This window comes from Aphis gossypii, chromosome 3, assembly GCF_020184175.1.
Source record: "Aphis gossypii isolate Hap1 chromosome 3, ASM2018417v2, whole genome shotgun sequence".
Classification (NCBI taxonomy): domain Eukaryota; kingdom Metazoa; phylum Arthropoda; class Insecta; order Hemiptera; family Aphididae; genus Aphis; species Aphis gossypii.
In genome coordinates, this window is record NC_065532.1 from 34,318,124 (window position 1) to 34,337,749 (window position 19,626).

General features: G+C 29.0%; 1 protein-coding gene across 2 annotated transcripts; it reads left to right on the forward strand.

The window, feature by feature from the left end:
* The first annotated feature begins 1,517 nt into the window (after positions 1-1,517).
* LOC114121091 (low-density lipoprotein receptor-related protein 1-like) lies at positions 1,518-17,454 on the forward strand. Of its 2 annotated transcripts, XM_027983256.2 has the most exons (10): positions 1,518-1,894; positions 9,418-9,884; positions 12,342-12,472; positions 12,599-12,842; positions 13,083-13,382; positions 13,953-14,127; positions 15,891-16,015; positions 16,117-16,227; positions 16,382-16,529; positions 17,250-17,454. In XM_027983256.2, the coding sequence occupies exons 2-10, from the start codon at positions 9,470-9,472 to the stop codon at positions 17,332-17,334; spliced, it is 1,734 nt and encodes a 577-aa protein (XP_027839057.2). In that variant the 5' UTR covers positions 1,518-1,894; positions 9,418-9,469; the 3' UTR covers positions 17,335-17,454. The 2 variants fall into 2 exon arrangements, with proteins under 2 accessions (XP_027839057.2, XP_027839059.2); XM_027983258.2 differs by lacking the exon at positions 16,382-16,529 and having other exon boundaries at positions 1,528-1,894.
* Positions 17,455-19,626: the final 2,172 nt, after the last annotated feature.

Sequence of the window (19,626 nt, forward strand, 5' to 3'; positions counted from 1 at the left end):
TCGGATTCTCTGCGCACCGATGAAATCGGATAGGACCGCCGCCGCCGACACAGTCATTGAGTCATCCGCACGTAATTTCTTTTCTTCTTTTTTTTAATAAGTTTTTTTCTTCTCTCCTCCGCATCGTACATACAAAACCGTAGTGAACCTATACGCATATAGGTGGTGGTGGTGTAGTGACGAGGGGGGATGAGGCTGCTGCTGCTGCTGCTGCTGCCACCGCCGCGTGTTGCCGGGACACAAAAGAACATCCGGTGGACACCACAGGAAATCGGGTAGCGTGTTATGACTACTATATGCGCTGAGGGCGACGTTCGCACACGAGTCGGCTGCGCTGGAGGTATACGCGGAACGTCGTGGAGTTTATTTCGTTTGTTTTGTTAAAGCCGTTTACCGTGCACGCGGAGACGATTTCGTGTTAAAGTCTTTCCGCCGCTCCTGGTTTAATTTTTATAGTACGCATAAAATAAGGTATTATATATATTCAATCCACGTCCGTTTTCCATTTTTTTGCACACGCAATAAATCGGTAGGTAGGTAGAGAGACGAAAAGGGCTGATTTGAACACCATATATTTATATATATATATAGGGTACCCAATAAATCCATAACAACTGTAATATTATGTAAATACATCATAGTTGACAGCATTGAAGCAATCAGACTTCCAAGTGTGAACGCGCGTTTTAGTGGGTCTAACGTGTTTTGTACGGGCACGAGTTACCACCGTGTACCGAAATATAATGTATTATTATATACCTGAGCCGACCGGGGGATTAGGCGGGATCCGCCGTGCAGGCTCCATTCGACAGGAAGACCTCCCTGTTCCGTTCGTAACTCCTCCCAAATCGCGTGTGCCCGGTAATTGAACTGCCGCAGTGAGCTAACAGCTGACGGTACAGGGCGTATGGACAAACAAATTCCTTAAAAATCCCATTAAATATCGTATATGTTGTATACATAATAAATAAATATATAACATCGGCTACGACGTATAAATAAGGGTATACTATAAAAAGAGAGCAATGTTTTTTAAAATCCGTACATAACAGCGTTTGTTAAAAAACATTGTTTTTGTATACACGAATTCCGGTTAATAATATTAAAAATAAAACCAATACATAACATTTTGTTTCTATTCTTGTGCAGTTGATAAAAGTGTTTTGGTGTGTTATACAACGCCTACGCACGATATACTATTTACCTATTACATACGATACGGGTTACCTGCGTCCATACGACCAGTTCATTTATTTCTGTTCATCTTGTGGTGCAGTTTGCGAGTGCGAACGGCGCCTAAGTCCAAACCAAAAGGTATATTGTCATCGTCGGTGACGAATGAGGGGGAAGATGTGTGTGGCCATGAATGGTCGGGGGGGTTGGTAGGGGGGTACCAGGTGGTGTGCTGTATATACACAGGTGTTTTGTCGTATTTAGGAACGCATTAATAACATTCTACGAAGGAGCCAACCGCTGTGTCGTGGCAGGGGCGTGAGTGGCGGTGGTGGTGGCGGCAGCGGCGGCGGCGGTAGTTCCATCCGGTGCATGGCCGGTTCGGTTCAGTTGGTTATTTCACTCACGACCCGCAACATCGCAATACAACGTCGTCGTCGACATACCTTGTTAATGTACACAGTACGCGCGCCGACCGATCTATTGTGATTATCAATTTTTTTTTTTCAAAACGGTTTGTGTTAGCTTAACTCGATATCGTACGGTTATAACGTCAGTCGTCCTATTACATACGCGCAGTGATTTTTTTTTGGCATTAATTTTTTTTTTTTTATCGCCATCGACTATCTGTGAGAATGGAAGAAGATCCTCAAGCGATCATTGAATAATCGCAAACGCCAATTTTGGCCACACACATACTTAGTTGCCATCACCACGCTAGGTAAGATTTAGTTTAATATAATTTCATGAATTATTATTATGGTATATTATAAAATTTTACCATAATTCGCTTATCCGTGTAATAATAATCGAAATAACATTTTATAATAGTTATAATATTTAAATGTATTAATTTTAACCTTGCTAAGTAGATTGTAAATTTAATGTCTATACACTCGAGTCTATGCACAGTTGGGCACTGTACGGGGTTGGATAAAAAGGTGAAAAAGTTATCGGGTGTTATAATTTTGGTGGCTTGTTAATTTATCTAAATAAAAATCTGCTACTCTATGATTCACACATAATCATTAAAAAAACAAAACATTAATAATACAATAGACATTATTGGGGGATTAAGGTTTACGTGACTAAACTGTATATGTCTCGTGAGAAATGAGAATACAATGTCTCGCATATAGACGGATACGGATTATTGAACGTATAAAAAAAATATGTAAATTTTTGAACACACGCAGGTTCAGACATGTATGATTTCGTGGAATGTCTGAGACATTTTTGATTGTCCACTCGGCATTGCGTTTCTATTTTTTTCTTGCCATTTTGTAATTTGAGTTATTAATTTATTGATATATTATACACACCGGTTGTTTATACACACTAACTCAACATCATTAAGTTTTAAATTCGACATTATGTTAACTTTATCTCACTGAATTTAGTTTTATAATGTATTCAAATTGTTTAATTTTTATAAAGTTAAATTAAAATTTTATCATTCGATAACTAATAATAATTTATTTAATAACTATCAATATTATTATTGTAGAATTTTATTCTAATCTAGTTTGTTTATTTACAAAATGAGTTATCAAAAAGTTATTGTATTTAAAACTCCTAGTTAAAGGTTGGTTCTATGATTTATTGTACACATATACTCAAGTATAATAATATTGATGTACCTGTAATATACGTTCAGCACATGACATAACATAGGTATTGTTTTAAAATCCAAAAAACCTTATGTATATATTGCTCTATTTTTTAACATTAAAGCTGTTAGTATCTAAATATTTTATAATATATAATATATCAACATTAAAGTTTGATTTTTTTTTTCATAATCATTATTTGTGTATTCATTAAATGTTATTGATCGTTCATTGTTTATAAAATGTATTTTTATTCAATTAAATTTAAATTGTATACAAGTTATATGTATACCCATATAGGTTGTATACCTATAGGTTAGGTTAGGTATACCTCATAAAGTCATAACCCATAAGTACCCTAATAACCTTTTAACAATAAGTATTTGATGTATGCATGATAATTGATTCAAATGGTTCGAGATGTTAGAGTGTGTAAAATTAATGTGTATAAATAGATTTCTGCTCAAAAACTATACTTATTTAACTAAGTTGCAAAAATGTGTAAAATAAATACAATTTTTTTTAACAAATGTAAATCAGTTTGTATTAAATAAAAAATAATTGGTTGTTATCTTAGTTAAGAACAACAATATTTTTCTATAAATATGATGCATAATAATATTTTAATGTTCATAGATAACACTGGAAAGCTAACTCCTACATTAAAAATACTTATTAGGTCATTGGTCAATGGTCATACATAGGTACAAAAATATACATGTATGCAGAAATTAATGAATACGATACATTTACAATCTAAATTTTCGTATTGATTTCATAGAGTACCTATTTAATAAAAAAATCATTGACTATGTTATTTAAGCGTATATTTATAAAGGTGGTTTGATGATATATATATATATTATTATACAGTACTACATCGCTTTATGCATAACATGGCGCTTATTTATGATACGATTATAACTAACACGTCATACATATACCTATATATTATATTTTATACAAATATATATGTATTTTTGATATCTACAATTATAATTTATTAAAGTTACTCATAATAGTCATAAAACTTCATTAAAGAACCAAGTAATATATTTTAATTATCTCATATAATTAAAAAATGGTTAAAAAAATGGTTTTAAAAATAAATTTAAGGATAATTAACAACATATTTTTCTGCATTTAATAAACGAACAATGACATTGATCATTTTTATATAATCTAAATAAATTTATGTTTTTCGTAATTAAAATGTTTAATTGGTAAATGCATAATAATATGTACCATACACAAAAAAATCAATACTTTATTTGAATGATTTTTTTTTATTATCTTCATATCTTCATAAATATTTTTTACGATTTTTTATATGTTACCTTTGATTTACATTTTTATTTTGTTCCACCCTATCTTAAAAAAATAATACGAATCACTATAGTTTCTAACTAGGTGCTAAATAGTATAGGCAGTAATTCTGTTTCCGCATATATTATATTCTGATTATTAAATCAAGTAAATTATTATATTATATAGTTTTTGTTATCCTTTTTTCGTTGCTAATGGTTACATCATGGAATTAATGACGTCAGATATGTTGGTAAATTTGTAACAGTGATTATTATATAGGTAGTATTGATTATAATTTTTAACTTATAATATAGGACATAGGTTATAAGTATTGCAAACATTATATACTAACTAACAAAAATGAAAATAAAATTTTAATTTTTAAATTAGGTATATGGTATTGAACCTTATTATAATATCATAATTATAAAAATATTATAAACATTTAATAATGAATAATAAAGTAAAAGGAGTAAATCAATTTGTTTTATCTACTCCCATAAATATGATACTGCAGATTAAAAACTGTTATTTAAAAATCTAACTTATTAATTATTATTTTTAATTATAATAATTATTATCGGATAAAAAAAATGGCATTTAAAAATGTAAATGCCTCAAATTAAAAAATATATATTTATAAATAAATAATAAATGTAGATAATATAATAATTGATTTAATTAACTACATCTTCGAACTTATAAATATATTATTTAAGTAGCAGTAACCACATTATCTAATATTTCTTAGCATAAACAGTTTTATTAGAATATCTTATTAAAAAAATCTCATTATTTTTTATTATTATAAAGTATAAAATATTCTAAATATTCATAATCTTTGTGAGGTAACATATCCTCTACTTCATTAGTGTCAACAATTTCACAAAATATTTCTCAAACAATTGAAGTACTGAATACATGTATATTTTTAAATCTATTAAAACCTGTTACTAACATTTTTATTTTTTTTTTTTTACATTGCATTATGCTTGTAGTAATTTATTTCAATATTGTTATAAGTATACGTAGGCAAACCTACTTATTTTTTAAACTAATCATACTTTTGAAAAACATTAATTTATTGATAAGTTTCACAGAGTCAATTGAAAATGTTCTCACTATTCTATTGTTAGAAATACAATGATTAGTAGATAATTACATCTTTTATGTTTCATTGTCTTAAAAATAATAACATTCTAACTGTAACTGACAAACCCTAATTGTTAAGTATTTAATTATCGATTACCGTATGTAATACAAAGTAATTTTATACTCACTCTTAAAAAAAAGGCAGTTGTTTACATGCAAATTACATTGTTTAAAAGTTATAAAACATATAATATATATACATATACGTACCTATTTAAGTGAAATAGAATTAGGAAAATATGAATTATAGAAATAACAAATATTAATTTTATTTTTTATGACAATAAACTTATTTAAATCTAAGCTACTTGGTTTTCGAGAGTAATAACACTAGAATGACTAATAAAAAATATCTACTAATAAGTCGTTTTATTTGTATATAACTTATATTAGTCATAAAAGTATCATGTTGGTATTTTAAATTTTAAATCAGGTTAAGTTCTAAATATTATTTCTGCACATTTTAAAAATAGGTAGGTTAATTCAAAGTAATACCTAGACATTACGTTAATTTATTAATTTAACGATATTTTACAAAGATAGGTATGTATTTATTTTATTAATTTTATGTACATTTTTTTAAAAAAAAATTATATAAATTATAATTAAATGTATTCTTTAATGCCGTAATAGGTACATATAAAAATCGGTAAAAAATTAAATTATACTAGAGTGTTATAAAATCATAGTTTACACAGTCTGTCATGATTAATAATACTTAGGGAAAAACAGTTTTTATACAGTAAAGACAATATAACTCATGAAGTCATGAAGAGTTGAAGACATAGTAAAATATTTTGGAAAACACTTTAATTATTATATTAATTATTTTATATCAGTAAATTACTTTATTATTATTTTTGTTTAATTTTTTTTTACCGTTGCATCATATAATATTAAAATAATAAATAATTTGTTTGAAATTAACTAAAATCATTTTCATGATTTAACGATCGATAAATTTTTCATAGTATATTATTTAATTTCTACAGTGTCATTTAAACTGTATATTTAAATAATTATAATATTTAAGTATAAAAAAAATAATCACTATGTATAATAAAATGACTTAAATTGAATTCAATGAAGTAGGGTCTTAATGTCCTGTATAAAGAATATTATACAAATAATCATTAATAATAATGCGTTGATGTTAATTTCGTTTCTACAATTGAGTGCATGTGGTGCCAAACATATACTTAAATGACATTACCAACAAAGTAGGAAGTTAACAGTTATTATTGTCAGTCTCTAACGATTCATGACTTATGATCCCAGAGGTATAGTATGGCGTGTGAAATTTAGAGAACAATGGTTTTCAGAACTCGATCTACCTGGATGTTAGGGACCACCTATGTTTTTTTTGCACTGAATTATTTTGTAAAAAAAAAAAGAAACAAAATTGCTACCTTTTTTCACATTTAAAAATACAATTCCGGAAATTCTTAAAGAGAATTTGATGCAATAATATTTCCCTCTGAAAAGAGCCTTTTTATCTACTATATTATATTGTATAATATATTATATGTATTTATTTTTATTTCAAATGTAACAATAAGCTATTCATTTAAAATAAATGTTTATTTTATATTTTTATAGTCAAACCAAGTATTTATAAAACATTTAAAGAAATACAACGGTTTTTTTTTGCCAAAATGATCCAAAGTAAATAAGATCTAAACAAATTTCTTTACAACAGTTTCTCTAAAACAACAATTATTAAGTTAAGTACCCGTAAGTACGTTACACGCCAGTACACCATATTATTACTACAATGCTTATTGAGAATTTTCTAATGTTACAATTCCTTACTCTATTTTACTTGTTGGCTTTCTTTATAGATTCATATTCAATTAAATAATATTTTAAAATTAATATTTAAACAAATAAAAATAACTTGTTCTAGAACGTATATGCTGTATAAACTAATAAAAATAGTCTCGTTTTTTATACGAGTAAACGGTCAATAATTGCTATAGAACGTCATGCAGTATATTCAGCATATTAATATTGTATTTTTATCGTATTCATGCATATACATGATTTTATGGTTATTTTCAAAGCAGTTTTAATGGTGGCTAGATTAATTTTTGGCCTATATAATTATGTAATGCCGTTAATTTATTTTCTAGGATTGAAATCACAAAATAAGTAATAGTTTCATTATTTTTATTCACTGAAACTGGTGTAATTAATTAAATTATAGTAGCTGAATAAGTATAATGGGATACATTATGAAACGTAAAATTCTTATTAAAAAAAGTCTAGATTTATTTTTCTATGACTTATATACACGTATGATTGAAACAACACACTTAACATTATTATACATCTATATACCTATATTCGATATTAAATTTGAAATTAATAATGTTATTAAATTATTTAACTGTTGTTGGTCATCTCTAAGAACGTGCGAATATTATGTGCTATTACATTAGTTTATTGCTACTTGATATTCTATTTTTATAATTAATATAGTAAATATATTTATTCCGTTTAACTTTAATGTATTAATATAATATGTGATGTATTGCAGCAATCGCAGGTCTCGCGATTTTCTTCGTAAACAATAATTAATTGGTTTCTTGCATAATATAATCATTCATATAGTGATAAAACAACAACGAAAAAAAATTCAATGAACTTTTACTGTTTTAATATTAATAAAATAGACTCTCACGGACGTCATCATTAGTCATTCGTCGTTTTTTATCTTCCGTAGACGCCTGAAGATATTTTTTTCGGTCCGCAGCAAAGACGTTCGAGGTGCATCGGTCACTACCTACCTATAAATCTATACGTTTACGGAGAAATTTTATTTGTACAATTTTTATATGTCATTAAAAATACAAGGGATAGTCAGTTGTTCACGTTAAATAACCGGCCGATTAAATGTTTAAACGACCCCGGCACTTAATAAAACGTCTCGGGTTTTCTTCAGATTCTTTTTATTTAATTTGCGGACTCACTCACGGCTAAGAGTTAAAACGTGTTCGGCGCTTAATGAATATCCTAAACAACAATTTAAATAAATAAATAAAAAAAATAAAAAATAAAAAAACAACAACAACTATGAACCGTACAGCATATATACATATACATATGCGTAGTGTTCATATGGGTATATATATTGACTCGTAAATGTGTTATTTATGCAAATCGAGAGACGTCTCTTGGACATTGCCCATGAACACGCCATAAGACCGGCATTATGGTGGTGTGGTAGTGGGCATATAATATGTATATAAGGTATATTATAATGTATATATTATTATTGTGATGTTTTCGTTCAGACGATCACACACCCACGTGAAAAATTCCATATTTACTCTCAGTCATTATTCTGGTCGACACATGTACTTTACGACTATATGACCGGGCAACGATTTAATGACCCATTGAATAAAAAAAAATAATAATAAACTCGACAATAGGATTTTTGACGTTTCATTCATGTACCTACTATAATATAGTTGATCACAATGCTAGTGTGATGTCCACGATTATCGGAACGAAAATTTCCACCGGCGGCGCCACGTTACCGTTTTAATACACGCGAGACGGTGGTTTTCCATTTTCCCCTCAGCAAGTGGTATATATATGTATATATAAACATAAATAGGAGCAGTATATAATATTACTATTATTATTTACTATTATATTATGTCGTCTATACAGGAGTGTGTGCGTATAAAATGAGAGTCGCTGAACCCGAGATAGGATCGAACGCCCGTATAAAAATATAGTGTATAACATATAATATTATGAATTGTAAACGTCACGTCCGACTATATGATATATTATGATATTATTATTATGACGTATATATACAAGCGAAGACGGACCAAATCCGTGGGGGGGGGGGGCTATCGAGAAGTCTTAAATCTCCTCCCCGTTATTGAAATACATTATACTATTTCAAAGATATATTACTCCTTACGTCGGTTTATAATTATAATAGCGTTTTAGTCTCCGACTGCACTTAATATACGTTATATATAGGCGCGTATTTCGTATATATGTCCTAAGAGCGATATCAACCCTTTCCCTTCCGATTTACTTGATATTCGTCACCCGACTTACACAATAATGACCACACAATATTATACTGTTTTATACGGGGTTAACGATGATATGATTTAAAATAATCTTTACTCGACGACTGTTTCAGACGATCGGTGCTCCTGCAGCGGACTTGTCACCACCGTCGAAATCACAACACAATGGAAAACCCGGCTTACAACCCGGAGGAGGGCCAGCGGATGGCCAACGAGTGTTTGGCCGCGAGGTTATTGTCCGGTAAGGACAACACGGGCGGCCGCGGCGGCACCGGCACCGCGGTGTCCACGATCTACGACCCACGCGCCTACGGAACCACCGGCACAGCCGCAGCCACCAACGCCGCCGCGGTAGTGACGACGCCCACGCCGGCCGCATTCCAACCGGCGACCCGGCAACAGCCCGGCAAGCGGTGTACCTGCTGGCAGCCGCCCTCGGACATACCGCATTTGCATAAGTGCAATTCGCCGCCCAGGACCATGTGCCACACCAACATGTTCGTTCTGTACACGTTCCTGTTCTTCACGGCTCTCATATGCCTCACCACCAGCGTGCTGTTGTACATCACTAGAATACAAGGTACCTATATGGGAAAATTATGCGTAATATAATATATAGGTACGCCGACGAGCGTGTGCTTTATATCGTCTGCAGACGATGTATAATAATATTGTATTTAAAAGTAGGAGCAGAAAATATTATATTATATGTATAATGAATTATTTCGTACGATATTATAATAATAAGTTTAGGTATATAGTTGGTAATTGGTATACCTACAGGCAACGAGTATGTCTGTGATTCGACGACGCGACGGCTAAAATCATAATGTACCTACATATAGTATAACTTTGCGAGTAAATTATTACATTTACCAGTCCGTATTCGGGTTGTTAACAAACATCTGGACATTTATCCATATCGTATTTGAACATTACTATTATGTTAATCCTAAATTACTATAAATGCGAATAATTAAATATACCCAGTACTTTCGGGACGTAATAATATGTGATGAACTGATGAATAGTAAAAAAATTACTAATTATTTCCAATCATACTTATCGTCATATAACATTTGAATTAAAATCATTAAACACATTTATGATTCACTAAAGTATAATATTAAAGTATTAATCCGTAAGTCGTACCATTCATAATACCCATTAGCTAACGTCGATGGTGATCATAATATGAAAATAGGAATTTTCATTTAAACGGGCAGAGGTATTGTATTTTACAATATTGAATAGTATTATATTAAAAACGGGTCTCTTGTAAAATTCTAATATATCAGTGTTCCGTCACTATACACTATGGCTATACAATAAAATAATATGTACGTGTGCGTGACGTCCAAACGTGGGGCGTGCTATTTATAAAGTAATGCGTAAATTATGAGTTCCCTTTGGGTGAAGCAGCTGCCCAGAATCTGGAGCTGCGGCGTTTACGCTTTATAAAATATGGGTAATTGCTGGGTCGGTTTTTGAAACAAAATCCAAGGAATCGTTACTGAAAAATATGAGATTAGGTAATTAAAACTTCAACCCTAAATTGCCTTATTTCTGTTGGAAGTTGGAATTAGGATTTATTCATATCCTTTATTTCTAAAGTATAAAAAAATAATATTAACAATGATTGCGATAATAAGAATCTAATAGATTACTATATGAAATGAATTCATGTACAGAAATTAAGAGTTTATCGCGAGAAGCTATTTAGTCGTATACCCATCAAGGCTTTAATTTACATAATAATATTGTATACTCGGCTATAGAAAATTAAAGTTAGGTATTACAGATAACTACTAACTAGACAGATGATCCAATATACAAAGATTATACTATATCGTGTAATATATTCATGCGCGTATACTGCATTGACTACGCTTGTTTTCAAAAATTACAATCAACACACATACATCTGCAGGCGTATTTTAATTCCGCGTGAAATCCTCGAATCGTGGAGAGAGGAAATGATGTTGGTCCACTCCCTGCCACGAGCAACCGTATGGCGCCCTCGTATTTAGACACATAATGATATTATTGTATATAATATACGCGTTTGTCTACAGCGTAGTATACCTACCCGCAGTATTGTGCGTGTATTACTATATTATTATTGTGTACATCAAACGAAGACATGAACGCGCGATCCGCTACAATATGCCATATAATAATAAATACGTATATAATTCGATTTAGACAACACAATGGGTAGAACGCACATAATGTACCACGCACCGTATTATAGACGTATAGATCAATCAGATTACGTACCGAGATCGATTGATACCGAAATATCGATAGTGCACAAATAATACATTTTGTGTAGGATGCACGTGTGTAGTGTATTATTGTTCATTATATACGTACGTATAAATATAAGTATATGAGTACTGAATAGTGAATAGGAACTGATGAATATAATATATATATTGTATATATATAATATATATATAATGCGCAATGCCGATTTAGACCGTCGTGTTTCAATTGAAAAACATAACGCTATTGATGAAAACAAATTACCCGTAAAAACTAGGTTCTCCGGGTGTTTTTATTTATTATTATTTTTTTTTTATATAAACCGCTCACGAAATATTCGATATTGCAAGTTCTGTGTACTACAGATATATTATACTATTATACAATATTTTTAATATAATACAAGCATCTTTTAATTCATCGCCCGAGGCCGATAGTGTAGAGATATTAATTTTCAACGAGCACGTACGCACGCCTGACCAAAAACCAATAGTAATAGGTATAATCGTATATTTTATGAGTAGGTATATTATGAGTATACGTCGTCCGTCGATATTAATAATTAATAGGCAGATCATCGTATATCGTGAGTTTTTCCAAACCTTTTTTTTTACTTGTCTCGTCGTACACTGACCATCACCGTTGATTAAAATTTAAAAAAAAAAATCATTATATATTATTTTATAACGCGTTCGTGCTAGTATATTAAAATAAATAATTTAAGTATTTTGCATTCATTTTTAAATCTTTTTATTTTATATTTTTACAGTTCCACATAAAGAGAAATATCCATTAGTAGTAGAAGGAGAATTTCAAATCACAAATATCCCGTACACGATAGGCTTTGTGGATAGAAACTCCACCGAGTTTTTAGCACTAAGTGCCAATATTACGACTCAGGTAACTATAAATATTATCTCTTTATAGTATAGTAGTTACTATAGTTAGTACGTTTATCATTGTATTTCATTCTATTATTGTTCGTATAAGCGACTGTAAAATGTAACTAAACTGTTTTTATTATAGTTGGACGACACGTTCAGAAACAGTGAACTGTCACCTTGGTATGATGGCTGTGAGGTGATTGATCTAAGTCCCGGCCAAGCAAAAGGTGTTCAAGTACAGTGTGAGATCAAGTTCTCTCAAGAACCCGAGTCTGCGATCGGCATTGGGCAGATCGGTATTGCATTCCTTAAAACTCTTCGCATACAACATGGACATACTTGGCTAGGAAACTACAGCGTGGACGTTCAATCTATTGGATTTCAAAGTAAATAAATAAATTAGTACTTGTTTATTAATTTCATCAGATAAAATAACTTTAGAAGTATTGAAAAATTTAAAGTTAAACAGTTGGAATGGGTTACAAAATAAAAAAATGTACTATAGACTACTTTTTAGCAAAATAATTAACGGTCTACAATAAATTGTGTAGCACTTCCAACTACTGAATACTATAAACATCTACAATATTATAAAACCATAACGTTGTTTTATTTTTATGAAATAGTGAGTGGCGAGTTGGGAGTGTGGACTGATTGGTCTGAATGGAGTGGCTGTGAAGATCCCGGAGACTATGTAGCTACCAGAACCAGAAAATGTTTAACTCGGGACACGCGAGAACCGACAAGCGTAGACCGGTGTTTGTTAATACCTGGAAATAAGAGTGATCTGGACCTGATGCCCTGTCGAATATATCTATCACAAAACTCAGACCTCGATGAATATTTCACAGTCCCGCCACCGATTTCGACATCGACCAGCAAGGAAGTAATTGAACAAGCACCGACGAATAAAGTCACCGAAAACGGTAACTATAAAACCACTAATTTACTTTTCACCTAAAGAACACTGCTCGTATTTAAAATAGTAGATATCAATAGCAAACCTATTTATTAAAATTATAGAATATGGGTAGGTTTTACGAGTTTATTATATATAATGTGCTTTTACTATAATATGCTTACCTATATCGATTAAAATCAATGCGTTTCGTGGAATAGATAAAAATATATAAAACTGGGTAATAAAACAATGTTAGGGCGGGTCTCGTCTGCTTAGAAATTGTAAGTATTCTGAAAAAAACCTATTATATTTCTCATCATAATCGAAAAAAATTTTAAAACGTTTAATTCTAATAATAATTTATAAAACTACAATAATTTAATCTGTTTAAGCTTTAGGCTATATCTCGTTTAATATTTATTTTGATTACATTTTAACAAGGATGTAAATTTAATCAGTCATAGAACATTAATAAAAAAATTTTTGACAGTACCTGAGTACCTATATGCTTTATAAAACAATTCGATTCTCAACATTTTATTCTATAAAACGTAGGTACTATCTTATACCCGATTAAATTTATTTAAAATTTCAGTTGAAGATAATTGGATTTGTGACGAATGCAAAGATGACGAAGTCTGTTTGGCCGATCGTGACGAAGGGATTCTACAGTGTTTACCAAGCTTGGATACAAAGGATTTAACTGGATGTGGTGGACGGTGCGGTATAAATACCCAATACTGTCAAAATATTCATAGAAATGCGTATACGTAAGTCATCGTTATTTTATAATAATTATAATTATAGATATTGAGATCACTGAGTCATATACAATATTCATAATTAGTCTAAAAGTTATATAAAGTAAAGATGAAATATTTTTTAAATTTCAACATTCCTTTGAAATACCACTAAAATTGGTCATTCGGTAGTTACTACTTAATGACTATTATTAAGTTAAATTAATTGGAATATAAAATACCAAATTAAACTGGTTTTGTATTCGTACGTAATATACTACGCGACTGTGAATCCGTTCAAATTTATATAGTATATAGTTTTTTTCAAACAGGTTTTCCAAAATTATAAGAATATAAAAGTTCTTATTTTGACACAACATCAAACAATAGTTTGTAAATTTTCTTTAAAATTAGTTTTTAAATTATTCTTAAAACAATTAATTTTTTTTATTATTAGCTTTCACCTTAATAAGTACTACTATATAGTATATAGCTCAACATTTAAAATTGTTCATAATATATAGATGGAAGTTAAGTGATAAAATAATAACAATGTGATATTTGCATATAATAACAATTATTATGATTAATATAACTATAGACAATTACAATATTGTATCATTATATAGAAATAAAAATAAATTCGTTATTTAGTTGGTATAGCTTAAACAATTAAAACTGGTGTGAAGAGAAAGATAAAATGAATATAATAGCAGCTAAAACGTCGACAATTATTTTTGATAAAGTTTTGTTATATTTTCAAAGAACTGTGCAAACTATACAGAGAGCAGAGTGTTCCTTGTATTTAGTTGCCATCATTTACGGTACTCAAAATGTGCATATACTCATAGAAAAGTACTATATTATCCTTATATGTTTCCCAAATGCTTATACTGTATGAATCCAATTTCCTTATTTTTTTTTCACTCATTTTTTCTCATTCTAAAAATTTACTATAGTTTTTTATATTCTCGACTCTTCTTAGGTAGTAAAATCTTTAAAATCTTTTATTTTTAATCTTATCATCATTTGGTAAAACAGAGAACCTATTTAAACTACTATTTATATGATACTGTAGGATTTTAATGCAATATAATCTCGTGAAATCAATATACTGAATATTTTATTATGTATGAATAACATATTATTCTAAGTTATAAAGCTTGTAGTTATATATCTTCGTCATGTCTGGTTTCATATAATACGTCTTATTTAATTTGAATACCTATTTGATTTAAGATATTATTATCAAATAATGTCCGTTCGATCATTTTCTACCACCTACCCACACATTATTTTATTCTGTGTACATTATCCGTTTCAAACCCACAACATCTCATTCCCTACTTATCCTATAAATATCTAACATATAGACCACGTTGCCACTTCCTGGTAAAAAAAAAAACATGATTGTTTTATCGTGAATAATAATTGTTTTGAATCGTGAAATCAATTGTTATACAATAAATTAAAGTTACATAAAATTGTTTGTAATTTGGAATAAAATATGTTCCTTTTTCATACGTATCACCATTAAAAATTTTCAAATCAGGATTGAAATTTATGTATCTATTTTGCTAGTAGATTACTGCAGGTCAAAATATATTAGTAAGCTAGGATCATGTAATTATTAAGATGTCTATAGACTAGGTATATACTATCATAGGTATATGTTGATATGTTCGTCAATATAATTTGCCTCTCAATAAATTTGAAATATTTATTATATAACAGTAAATATTAATGAAATATATAAAATATAAATTACAATGTAATTATTGTTTTGGTTTTAGTTGTGTGGATACATCGCCATGCTCTAAAAACGAGTTCGAGTGTGGAAACCGCATGTGCGTATCGGATAAAGCAAAGTGTAATGGTATTTACGATTGTTTAGACCAAACAGACGAAAAAGATTGTCGTAAGTATATTGCTTGCCAGTTGCCATATAAAAAATATAAATTATAATATGATTATACACAAAAGAAACACACTATATAATATGCATGTTTTCGATTTTAGCATGTGATCTCGAGACACACTTCCGATGTGGCATTCAATGTTTCCTAAAGACAAAAATGTGTGATGGCGTGTCTGACTGCTGGAATGGCCACGACGAACTGAATTGCACTCGTAAGTATATATTTACGTTTAACGGTGTTTGTGATAAATTAATTTAGAAATAATAATAAATCATTTATAACTAAATAACTTCATATATTACATAAATAAATAATATTAATATATTATATACATAGTATAATAAACACACAAAAAAAAAATTTAGATTGCGAAGACGGTAAATTTGCTTGTAATTCAAACGATGAGTGTGTGATCTACGATCGTTTTTGTGACGCATACCCAGACTGTACAGACAAGTCTGACGAACCGTTAGGATGTGAAGGGCCTTGCAGGAGTAATGAGAAAGCTTGCAGGTAGATATTGCATTGAACGAATATGCTCCTTCACACGAATGTCTTCGAATTGTTTTGAGCACCATGTTTCTAAAAGAATTTTCGGACTGCGCAACTGTCTTATACTTAGTAATTTAGTACAATAAATAATAATGTAACATTATAACACTTGTTGCCGAATGAAAATAAAATTTATCAATATTATTCGCCATTGATTTATAATATAATCAGTATACCTGTTATATGTTTGGATTTAACGATACTTATGACTTTCGAGATGATAATACATCATTTATTGATGCAGAAATTGTTTCTTAAAAGATTCATAAATTAGTCAAAATTATTTAATATATTTCGTTTTATGATAATGATTACCTATACTATTTACATAGGAATAAATTATTATAATCATATCCCACCATATTGTTGCAATTATAATATTAAATTTTGCACAATTCGCACGCACGTCTGTAGAGCGTGGCTTGACTATTAATACTTACTACTGTACCTCTGTAGAAACTAGAATGTGATACTTATTTAACATATATATATGTATTTAATACAATGTGTGTACTTATACATTTACAAATTATAATGAATGTCTTTTACATTAGTTATTAACAATTTTAATATTCATAATTCGTATTAATTTTAGTTATTAACCATATTTTAAATAATCATTATAAATAATTATTATCATGTTATACATAAACAAAAACTCTATTCATTATTTTTTTTCAGAAATGGCCGGTGTGTAAAAATCCATGCACTTTGTGATGAAATAGAAGACTGCGGAAATGAATTTAACAATAAAACTAATTGTTAATTTGTAAAATTTAAAAATAATATGTATATTGAAACATTTATTTAGGTATATATTTTGTATTTGTTGTATGTTGTAAATTACTAAGTATTTATTAATAAAATATAATATTTAAACTTTAAATCTGATAAATTGTTAAATTAATTAATAGAAGTATAATGTGTGAAAAGTAGATAGGTACCTACTTTAAAATGCAATGTGTAACAACTAACTTGTCAACCACGATAAAATAACAAAAATATCACAGTTAGGTATTTCGTAATTAATAGGATACATATTATAATAAATCATAATTGTGTATTTTATGCAAAAACACAAAATTTTAAATGACCATACAGTTTACAAATTTCTAACATTGTCAAAACTCAATTTACTGTTGTACCTATATTGTGTATTTCTGATAAAATAATATGAATGAACTATGAATACTTATACAATGGTTAATATTACATATAATTATATAAATTAAGCAACTGAAGACTTAAGTATACTGCTTCAAATACTTAATACTCTATTTGTGCCATTAATAAATATTTATTATTTTTTCATAGGCAGACTATGCATTCAGTCAGACAGCTCACACATAAATATTGAAATAGTATTAAATATTTTTACTTCTTATAGTCTATAGATCTAAACAGTTTTTAAAAAAAACCTGTACACTTGATTCCAACTGTTACTACATACTTGTTAGTTGTTTGTCTGATCAACTATACCCATTTAATTTTAAATATTGAGTAGAGTGATCAATGATCATTGAATTTATTTTACAATGTGAATAGAGTATATTAAAAAAAAAAAAATGTTATGTGAAGGGAATTTTCAATTTCAAATATTATGATTTTTGGTAGCAAATCTGATCTAGTAGATTATGTGAAGGGAGAAGGGATCAAAAGTAAAAATCCTAAATAATCGGAAGAAAAGGTGAAATAAGTATAATAAAGCAAACCGGTTTTTATTGGTTTAATTTTTTGCCAGTGTAATTTTAAAAAAAAAACAGGAAAATTATATTTTCAAGTATTTACCTATGAATTTTTATTTGTATATAAAAATGCTGAACCACTTGAATATTCAATTCTGGATAATACGAACAATTGTAAAACTATGCCAGTACTTGATTAACTATGTAAAGGATTCGTTACCAAATATTTGTATATAATAGTTAAAATTTTTCTTATAATGTATATCTAAATAAAGGTGCTGCATTAGATGCCTATATCAAACGTATGCTTTTATTACTGTAAAAAAATAAAATGATAGAAGTTTTGATATTTATAATGTTTTTATTCTTTATTTACGTATGAACAATAACAACATTAAATATCATGTTTTGAGTATTTATCATTTCTTTTCAGGATAATGATTGTGTACTTATGTATTAAAAAGTGTAAATTTGATTCAATTTAGTAACAAATCTAAAAAAAACCTCCAAAGTTGATGACTGAAGCATTTTTACTACCTACTTTAAAAGATGGCGATAGACACAATCAAAAATAAATAAATACAGCGGAATTTCGATAACTCGAATTGGTTGAGGGTAAAAAAAATGTCAAGTTATCGAAAATTCAACTTACAGAAAATATATAAAATATATATTGTAAGGCAGGGGCCAAGCCATTCCTTCAAGTTATCGAAAATTCGACTAATAGAGGTTCGAGTTATCAAGGTTCCACCTTGTATTATATTATATCAATTTATTGCTCCATTCAGAATCTAAATTCATAGGATTTTAATATGTTTTTTTAGCTTTGTAACCTTTGTAAAATTTATGCTTTTTCACACTTTATTATATCATCAGTTATTGTTTAATATTATTGTTAAATGTTAATATGACAAATGCATATAAATAATATCACAATAAAATATTCAAAGTGCATGTCCATGATCTAATATCATTCTCAATAAAGATAAGTGCAAGAAATTTTTATTTTTAATACAATAGTTACTTCATCATAATATGTCTATCATCATACATTCCATAGGTACAATTTTTAAATTATAAAAATGAAAGTTATTTTGGAAATAATAATGAATGATAAATAAGTATTACAATATATAAAATATAAATATAAATACTAAAATATAATAGTGAATTGAACACATTTGATTAATAATATTTTATTATAATTAGTTATAATAATATACTTAATTCGAAATAAAGTGAAACTAAATTAATAATATTACATTAATTTTTTAATAGGGAATAAAGAATTAATTCATAATATTACACATAGACGGAGTTATGAATAGGCAATTACAATACCATAATCAAAGAATATACCTATAACCTATAGG